At 36.4% G+C, this 10,946-nt stretch overlaps 1 protein-coding gene across 1 annotated transcript in view; it reads right to left on the bottom strand.

Annotated features, from left to right (window-relative positions):
- CCDC192 (coiled-coil domain containing 192) overlaps positions 1-10,946 on the bottom strand; it is a 223,253-nt gene that overhangs the window by 150,235 nt on the left and 62,072 nt on the right. Inside the window, 1 exon segment of the mRNA XM_019635319.1 lies at positions 7,676-7,807. Coding sequence (XP_019490864.1) covers positions 7,676-7,807 — 132 coding nt within the window.

Raw genomic sequence — 10,946 nt, 5'->3', positions numbered from 1 at the left:
AAGTGTTTCTGTCTGGATAGCCCTTTGACTCACATATGTTTATCTCAGATTCAACTTAACTCTAAGAAACCTTGACTTGTATACCTGAAAGTAATAAAATAAAGAGAAAGAAAGAAAGTAATAAAATAAAGAGAAAGAAAGAACTTTCTCTAGAATAAAAACAAATGAACAAACAACCTTGACTTGGAATCAGCAGGTCTGTGATTTAGTCTTAACCCTACAACTCACTGACATGATGACCTTGGTACACATAATAAGACTTGACTCTGCTACCCTTCAATATTTTCACAGGGTAGTTCTCCAGTCATATGTATTCAAACTAGATTATAAATTGTCGAGAAGGATGAATGGAGACTTCTGTCAAAACTTTCAACAAGACACAATCAAATTGGCCAGGAGCAATCTTTGCTAAGATCATTCCATTTATTACCTTTTTAAACTATGAGTCTTAATTCTCTTATGTATCATCACCTCACAAAAGTAGGATAAAGGAATATTATTATTTCCTCCTCATGTGGATATGTTGGGGCATAAGAAAATCGATATTTATCAATTTTCGACAAAGGAAAATTAATATTCCCCCAGCCTCTTTGAAAATGGCTCATCAAATAACCCTGATAATCCAAAAGGAAAGGAGAGAAAAGAGAGGAAAATAAAATAAAATAAAATAAAATAAAGACTATACATTTAAATTTCTTTTTTTAATTTAAGCGCCACTTAAAAGATTGTGCTTTACTGTGGAGTCACAATGTTACCTGCCATTTTGAATTCATTCCATTATTTTGATGGGGGATTTAGGACTTTTCAAAGTCTAATTTTGAATTCAGAAAGCTCTTAGGAATGCTGCCTCACTTCAAATTCAAATTATGAGATAGAAAACAAGGCATTAAATAAGTGAGGAAACTCAAGTTAGCAGCTACAAAATATTACAATTGAATTTAAAAACTCTGAGGACCTTGGGCAACGCTTCTGTTTTTTACCCTTTTGTTTTCTGTCTTACTTTTTAAATAAGAACTACTTTGTTTTCCAGAGTAACTGTTTTGAAACAGCATAGAAACAAAAGCTCGGTCCAACTTGGTATCATGTATTTGTTTATAAAAAGGGAGTAGAAATGCATCTAGTTTTTAAACGATCAGTTTTTATGTATCCTACTTAGCCATCTTTGCTGGAACATATAGTTTACATGATGCTGGGAGGCTGATAGTCTACCTTTGGTTCCTTTTGAAGACCAGGCCTCCTTCCCCGCTGCCCATGGTTCTAACAAGTTTGCAGGGAAGAGGTAATTTAAAAAGCACGGACAACATTTGTCTTATAATTATGTAAAACAAAGAGACAACTGTCATATCATACACTTGAAGTTATGTAAATCCACTCAAAAAATTTAACTTTCAATATGTACCCCAGTGTTCAGTAAGGATCATTATAAAAGTATTGCAATAGAGTTAAAAGTCAAAGAAAGATAAACTGTATCCATTGTATGATTTATTGATGCAGTCAAGAAAGGGTTCTGATATATATCAGAATTGTATTCAAGATAATTGTTAAAACAAAATGATTTGAATTTCACAGAAGATGGCAGAAATCGGTGCTTCCACTTAAATAAATATTGGGCTAGCAAGAACCGTCAGAACCAACCATTTCAGAGCTCTCGAGTCTAGCAGAACACTTACCACATCCATGGATGCATTTGATAAGGAAAGAGACTGGCATGTAAGGACATTTCTGTCAGGTCACTGGCTGACTGCAGAGCTAATGGAACAGGAGACTTTAGTGACCAGACATGACAAGAGATATAGCTTTTGTGAAATTCATTTGGAAAAGTAACTACTATATATATATATATATATATATATATATATATATATATATATATATATATATATATATATATATATATATATATATATAACTGCAGCCCTTAACAAGCAACAACAGCAATTCTTGGGGCGGGGGGAAGAATCTAATTTCCAGAGTTACCACATTACAATATTCAAAATGTCTAGTTTTTAACAAAAGAATTACAATACTTGCAAAGTAAAGTATTACCCATTTACAGGAAAAAAAGGGAGGGAGGAAGGTAAGGAGGAAGGGAGGAAAGATCGAAGGAAGGAAGGAAAAGAGAAAGGAAAATTGATAAAAGTTATCCTTGAGGAAACCCAGATTTTGGAATTTTGGACTTACTGAACAAACATATATATATTTTTAAGATTTTTATTGGGGAATTGGGGGGATGGGAACAGTGCTGGGGAATTGGGAGAAGGGGAACAGACAATTTGCTGTCGGTTTGTTCTTCAGTCTAATTGTGGAGGACGTTGCTTCAGTGGCCCAAGTTGGCACCATCATTGCGCTCTTCCCAGGTGAGGCAGATCAACCGCAGGCTTCTGGACAGCCGCTCACTGCGGCTGCTGGCCGCTCACACTGGCTGCTGGCTACACACGGTAGCCCATGGCAACCCACTGCCACAGGGGCTGCAGCCTATGCCGCAGCGGGCAACTCACTGCAGCCCAGCTCCAGGTTGAGCTGTTGTTCAGCATCTTAGCTGTGGAGGGCAGTGTCACTGGCCCTCATATGTGGGATCCGAACTGGGGCCCTCTGGCATCCCAAGCGAGTTCTTAACCATCGCGCCACTCGGCTGGCCCTGAACAAATATTTTAAATTAACTATCTTAAATATGCTCAAAGAGCTGAAATAAACCATGGGCAAAGGAGTAAAGGAAATCAGAAGAATGATATATGAGCAGGTAGGGATATGAATAAAGGGATAGAAATTATGAAAAGAAGCCAAGTGGAAATTCTGTAATTGAAAAGCAAAATACAGTAAAATCTTGGATTGCAAGTAACTTGGTTTGTGAGTGTTCTGCAAGACAAGCAAACATTTCTAATACATTTTTAACGTGGTAAACAAGCGATGTCTTACAATACAAGTAGTTTGTTTTCAGAACGAATTACGCTCGCAAACCAAGGTATTACTGTAGTTGAAATGAAAAATTCACTAGAAGAGTTCGACAGCAGATATAAGCAGGCAGATAAAAGATTCAGCAAACTTGAGTATAGGACAATTGAAAATACCCAGTCTGAGGCGCAGAAAGAGAAAAAACAAAAGAAGGGAAACGAGTTGAGCCTAAGGGACCTACTGGCCACTGCCAAGCACACTAACATTACAGGAACAAGAAACTAAAAAAGATACAGAAAAGTAAAAGCTAATCAAAATGGTACACTGGAAAAAAATCAAACACAAAAGAAAACAGCATTGGAGGAATTGAGAAACAAAGTGATATATGACATATAGAAAACAAATAGCAAAGTGCAGAAGTATGTCCTTCATTATCAGTAGTACTTTAAATGTAAGTGCATTAGACCCACCAATTAAATATTAGAGATTAGTAGAATGGATTTTAAAATGTCATCTGACTATATGCTGCTTACAAAGAGACTAACTTGAGACTCCAAGAAATAGGTTGAAAATGAGAGGCTAGAAAAATATATTCCATGCAAACAGTAGGCAAAAGAGAGCTGAAGTGACTATATTAATATCAGACAAGATAAATGTTAAGTCAAAATTATTACAAAATATAAGAAAGGATATTATATATTGATAACAAGGTCAATTCCCCAAACTTATTAAAATATATGCACCAAACAACAGATCCCCAAAATATATGAAAAAAATTATTGACAGAATTTAAGGGAGAAACAGAGAGTAATAAACAGTAATAGAGTAGTTAGAGGCTTCAATACCCCACTTTTAATAATGGATAGAACATTGAGACAGAAGATCAAGAAAGAAATAAACTTGAGCAACACTATAAACCAACTAGACCTATCAGACGTATGCAGGACAATCCATTCAACAACATCAGAATACTCAACCTTCTCAAGTGTACATGGAATATTCTCCAGGATAGACTATACATTAGGCAATAAGATAATTCTTAATAAATGTAAAAGGGTTGACGTTATACAAAAGTACCTTCTTTGACCACAGTGAAATGAAGTTAGAAATCAATAACAAAAGGAAAACTAAAAAAATTGAAAATAAATGGAAATAAACAGCACATTCTTAAAGAATCAATGGATCAAAGAAGAAATCATAAGGGAAATGAGAAAATACACATACGCGCGCGCACGCACACACACACACACACACACAGCATAACATATCCAAACTTAGGGGATGCAGTAAAGGCAGTGTCAGAAGGAAATTTATAGCTGAAAACATTTATGTTAAAAAAGAAGAAATATGTCAAATCAACAATCTAACTTTACACCTTGAAGAACTAGAAAAAGAATAACTGATGCCAGTAGAAGGAGGAAATGCTAAAGACTAAAGCAGAAATAAACAAAGTAGAGAATAGGAAAACAGTAGAGAGAATCAATCAAACCAAAAGTTGGTTTTTGGAAATGACCAACATAGTTGACAAATCTTTAGCTATGTTGATTTAAAAAGAGAGCGAGAAAAGACAAAAATAACTAAAAACAGGAGTGAAAGTGGGGACATTACTACCAACCTTACGGAAATTAAAAGGATTATGAGAATACTAAGAACAATTAGATGCCAACAAATTAGATTATGTAGATGAGATGGACAAATTCCTAGAAACACACAAATTACTGATTCAAGAAAAAAACTGATTCTAGAAAACCCCAGAGACCCATAGAAAGTAAAGAGATTACATGAGTAATAAAAAGAACCTCCCCAACTAAGCCTAGGATCAGATGACTTCACCAAACATTTCAAGAGCAGTTAACACTAATCCCACTCAAACTCATCCAAAAAATAGAAGAGGAGGGAACACTTCCCAATACATTACCCTAATACCAAAGTCAGGAAAAGATACTATAAGGAAAGAAAACTATAGACCAACATCTCTTATGAATATAGATATAAAACTCAACAAAATACTAGCAAACTGAGTCCAACAGCACATTAAAAAGAGTATATACATGGTGACCAAGTGGGATTTGTCCCACGGATGTAAGGGTGGTTCAACATTAAGAAAAAAATCATCTACTGTAATACACCATATTAATAGAATGAAGGGGAAATGCAACAGGATCGTCTCAATAGGTGCAGAAAAAATATTTGACAAAATTCAACATGATAAAAACATTTAACAAACTAGAAATAGAGGAAAACTTCCTCAACATGATAAAGGGCATTTCTGAAAAACCCACAGCTAACCTCATACAATGGTGAAAGTGGACAGCTTTCCCCCTAAATATGGAACAAGACAAGGATGCCTGCCGTCTCCACTGTTATTCGACCTTATACTGTAAGTCCTACCCAGAGCAATTAGGCAAGAAAAAGAAAAACAAGATATCTAAATTGGAAAAGAAATGAAACTATGTCTGTTTGAAGATATGATTATATATAAAATTTCAAACAACCCTCAAAAAACTGCTAGAGCTAATAAATGAATTCAGTCAAGTTTCAGAGTACAAGCCAAACACACAAAAATCAGTTTGTGTTGGTATACATCAGTGTTTTAAAATGTGGATTTTATTGTTATTCAGGTATACTGAGGACAATATATCAGAAGGTGATTGCCATTGAAAAGATAGTTTGTTACTGACAGTTCTCAGGGGGAGGGGTCGTGCTCCATCATGGGGGCCATACTTAATGGGGCTGTCACATGGGGAATTACTATGATCAGACAGGAGGTAAAGGAAGAAAGGGGAAAATGTGGGCAAGAGCATTTATTTTAGTTTCTGTGGGAAGAAAGGGGCAAGTCAGGATAAGCAGGGTTAGGATTGGCTAATTTAAATGACTTCAGTGGGTTCTAGAGCATATTGGGGTTGTCCCTAATTGTCTGGTACCTGGGCTTCAGTTGATTAGGGCAGGAGAACAGTGGCCCTGAGTGTGATGGAAACTGTGGTGTGGATTTTGGATTGACTAGTTTGCATATGAAAGGCATGCTTACAGGCAAGTCCTTTGCTCCCTGGGAACTGGCTAGCACTGGGAGAGGCACTCTCCAGGGTCAGCAAAACCCCAGATGTGAAATTATCTGAACTCCAGAAAATAAAAAGCATGATTAATACACCTAACAATGAGCAATCAAAAAGGAAATACAGGCATATTTTGGGGATATTGCAGGTTTGGTTCCAGACCACTACAATAAAGCAAATATCACAATAAAGTAAGTCATGAATTTTTTTTTATTTCCCAGTGCATATAAAAGTTATGTTTACATTATATTGTAGTCTTTTAAGTGTGCCATAGCATATGTTTAAAAATCAAATGTACACACCTTAATTAAAAAATACTTTAATTAATACATTAATTGCCATCTCGGTCTTCAGCGTGTTATAATCATTTTGCTGATGGAGTCTTGCCTGAATGTTGCCTTTCTATTTTGATGGCTGCTGACTGATCAGGGTGGTGGTTGCTGAAGGATGGGTGGCTATGGCAATTTCTTAAACTAAAACAGCAATGAAATTTGCTACATGATTGACTCTTCCTTTCATGAGGATTTCTGTGTAGCAAGAGATGCTGTTTGATAACATTTGACCCACAGTAGAACGTCTTTCGAAGCTGGAGTCAATTACCACTGCTTTATCAACTGAGTTTGTGCAATACTCTAAATCTTTTGTTGTCATTTCAATAATCTTCACAACATCTTCAGCTGGAGTAGGTGTGTGACCTTTCCTTTCATTTGAACGCTTAGAGGCCAGTGCAGGATTATTAATGGGCCTAATTTCAATATTGTTGTGACTCAGGAACTAGGAAAGCCCTAACAAAGTGAAAAAGATGGGGGAACAGCTCGTTGGTGGAGCAGTCAGAACACACACAATATTTAATGATTAAATTTGTCATCTTATATGGGCATGGTTCATGGCAACTGAAATAATTACAATAGTAACATCAAAGATCACTGGTCACAAATCACCATAGCAAATATAATAATAATGAAAAAGTTTGAAATATTGTGAAAATTACCAAAATGTGATGAAAGGACACAAAGTGAACAATGCTGTTGAGAAAATGGTGCCAATAGACTTGTTTGACACAGGATTACCACAAGATTTCAATTTGTAAAAAGTGTAATATCTGAGGGGCCGGCCGAGTGGCTCAGTTGGTTAAGAGCTCGATCAAGAGTTTGAGCTCTGAGCAACAGCGGTTCGATGCCCGGCCCGAGCTGAGCAGCCGCTGAGCTGCCAACAGGTAGCAGGATGGCTCAGCTAAANTATATATATATATATTATATATATTTAACCTTAAGGCAGATACCCATTTGGCTTGAACAAGAGATACATTTATATGACATGTAATTGTCTTAAAATTCAGAGATTAATAACTTTTATAAAGGAATTGATTAAAAGCATGTCAAATTTTCTGATCCACTTGTTTTACTACATAGAAACTATTCCTTGATTAAGCCTAACCCTGAAAACTAAGAAACATTTGTACAGTCAATACCACTCACAAAAGAAATAGAATATTCAGCTAACATGGTTCAAAAGGATACATATCAAACAAGCTTTAAAAATATTACTGACAAAATTAATTTTTGTATGTGAATATTCACCAGGGAATACAATTATATTTAGCAAATGCAAAATTGTTATTTACCATCTTGAACTTACATTTGAACTTTCCAGTAATGACTGCAGAATTGTCAGTTCATGTAAGTTTAAGTAACTTTTAAAATAAAGATGATTTTTCTTCTACCACATACCTGATCTTTTTCAAGAACCATTTTTTCATATGATCCCCTACTGTCCTCCTTATGGTCCAGAAACTGTAGTTTTCCCTCTAGCCATGAAACTTGCTCAAGCAGTTTTAATTTTATTCCTTCGGAGGCTGAAAGCTAAAAACATTTTCTTGTAAGGGTGTGTAAGTACAGTGACTTTTTAAAAGCTTCTTTTAAAAGTTCAATTTATAAATGAATCACCTCCATCAATATCTATTCAATATAAAAATGGCTTCTGGAGTATCCCTCTTATGACAAATGATTACTATACACAGATAAGGAAATAATCTTGATTTTATTTATTTTTAATATAAGATCATCTAAGAAAGAGATGAGACCACATAGTGACAACAGAAGAGATTTCTAATGCAATGATCTCAACATTCATCTTTATGCTGCAAGATCGTGCTTTATTTGTAGAGCTCTATTAGAAATCTGTATTGTGGTGTACATATGGTTCTTGAAAATTAACTCTTGGGGGACGTCAGCTCTCTAGAAGGAGTTGGGAGTTCTGAACCCCTTGAATGTTCACCAAATACACGTAAGCAGCTGGGTAGATGGAACTGAAGGGAAATGCAGGAATTTCAAGATAAAGTCTGATCAAAGGGAGATCTATGCTAAACCGTAACAAAAAATCATGTCCAGAGGTGACTGTCTTTGTTTTATACTATTTGTAGATTCCTCCTGAGGAAAGTGGCAGCTCGATAGTCCCCAGTCCCTTCATTCCCTATGAGAGTCCCGGAACTAGCTTTTCCTTTCGTCCCGGCAGCTTATTGAGCTTTTTCTCTCTAGCTCGACCGAATTCTGAAAGAGTCCCGGGAAGGGACGCACAACGTTGTATTCATGCCCAATCCCAGTGTATCCTCTGAGGCATGGATTATCCCTAAGTAGCTCTTTCGTATTCCTCTAAGTGTTATTATGAAGCATACTGTCTCACCTTAAAAAGTACAGCAAGTTATTAATGCCGATTTACCAAATGGGGACGCATAAGGAGGCTTGGTCTACTGTGGAAGTCAGGTGGGCACATCACATGTGCTGGCATCCATCCACCCATCCATCCATCCATCTACACAGTCATCCCCCTAACAAATACTTGTTTAGTTGGCAGTCTCCATAGCCGTCGTATTATATGGTGGAGATTACGAAAATGCAATGTAAGGGCCAGAGGGAACGCGTATGTCACGAACGGTTGGTTATGTCTTTCGACTCTCGGTGACCGGGTAGGCCTGCAGTGTTTCTCATGGGCATGAACACATTTAACTCTTGGGTGCATGATGTTGGGAAATGTAGTCTAGTTTCTCTGAACACCCTTTTATTTTATTACACAGTATGGTTTAATGGCTAAACACACAGACTCTTGAGTCAAACCCTTTGGGTAAAAGTCTCAGTTTGCTAGTTACTAGCTATGTGATTTGGGCAAGTAGCTCAGTCTCTCTGGGCTAGATTTTCCTGTCTGTAAATGGGAGTGGGAACAAAAAGAACAGCACTTACCTTATGGGTATGCTTTGAGGATATATGAGTTTATACAAGAAACACCTAGAACAACATCTGTAACCTATGGAGTATTCAGTAGCTATTATTACTATTTCTTCTACCTCTCATAGACTGCATAAGCATTCATATGGGTTTTGTTCAAATGTTTATTATTTATGAAGTTGTAAAACAAAATATCTGGAGACATCACAGACTCTATGAGCTGGTTACCTTAAACTCAAATTGTATTTACTTCACTCACTTCCTGCAACCAGTCTAGTCTTCAGGGACAAGTTCGCTCAGGTCTAGTATTGTTTTCCCTCAAATATGTTCTTTCTCACTCTGGCCCATTTTGTTTCCATATTTTGCCTGATCTGTAATTCTTCCAGTCACCATTTAGTTGTCTTTCTTTTAAATGTACCTTCTATGGTTTTCAGGCCTTTATTAATTCATTCAACACATACTCATTTATTTACTCATTTGTTAAAGAAATATATGACTTCGGAGGTAAGACTTTGGAGGTAAACAATGAAAGTGATATTGTATATGTTCTCAAAAACCTCACATTACCATACATTTTAAAAACTATTACATAATATGAAAGCATATAGATGAATAATAATAATATTAATAATAATTAACATTTACTGGGTACATACCAGGCATTCTGTAGAACCTTTGTCATCATGTTTATTTATCTCAATTCAGCTTCATACCCATGTTGCAGATGAGGAAATTCAATAAGTTTAATATGGTTGTATGACTTGCTCCAGGACATGACAAGTAAGTGTTGGAACCCAAGCTTTCAGTAGTGGACATTGGATCTGACTCTCTAAGCCCAAATTTGACCCCAGCTCAAGAAGTGGGGGCTGATAATCATGACAATCCCATCCTCCTTGCTGCTGATTGGCTCAGGAATCAAGGCTTAAACCAATCAGAGCCTGGCTTTTCTTGGGCAACAGTTATTGTATGAGAAGATGTGACCTAATTTGGACCACTCACACTACAAAGGAGGAAATGTGATGATTTAAAGAAGCACGCTCTCTTATCTACCAGATATGAATGCTACTGTAGCCATCCTACAAACATCAGGAAACCACTTCTGTGAGAAAGTCACACTCTGAATGGAAGAGTGGACGATAGACAAAACCTGAGTCTTATGGACATTATTGAAATGTCTTATCAACCAATTTTGAAGCATGTCCTACCTTGAGACTCACACTTAGTGAGATAATGTTTTCTTATTGTTTAGGAGTTGAGTTTTCTATTACTTGGTACTATAAGCACCCTACTGATACACTGTCTAATCCCAAAATTTCATACCCTTGACCACAAGTGAGTCAAGTCCATGGAAAAACAGCAGTAACTGACATTTATTTAGTAGCTATCTACTGAGTGCTATCTATGTATTTTTAAGTTACCTTATTCTATTGCTCAAAACCCTATAAGGAGTTTTGTTCATATTTTTTATTATTATCATTATTTTAAAGATTAAGGAGCTAGGTGCTTTTAGGGGTGAATTAGCTTGCCCACAGAAAAGAAGAGGTTGGATTTGGATCTATATTGGTGTACCTCCAATTCTGGGTTCTATGTTATATCCAAAACCGAACTCTGAAGCTGCCTGCAAAGATGAGGCCTGTGATTGTTTCCCCCCAGCTACGTGACCTCCAGCATTATTTCTCAGCGTGCTTACTTATTTACCTGAAGAAAATTTATTTTGTTTGTAAAAACTGAGAACTCTATCTTGCCATACTGCTTTTTTTTTTTTTTTTTTTGGACATCA

The sequence above is a fragment of the Hipposideros armiger genome, unplaced genomic scaffold (assembly GCF_001890085.2).
Source record: "Hipposideros armiger isolate ML-2016 unplaced genomic scaffold, ASM189008v1 scaffold_21, whole genome shotgun sequence".
Lineage (NCBI taxonomy): Eukaryota > Metazoa > Chordata > Mammalia > Chiroptera > Hipposideridae > Hipposideros > Hipposideros armiger.
The sequence above is the reverse complement of the archived record's forward strand: the minus strand, read 5'-3'. Positions and strand labels throughout refer to the sequence as shown.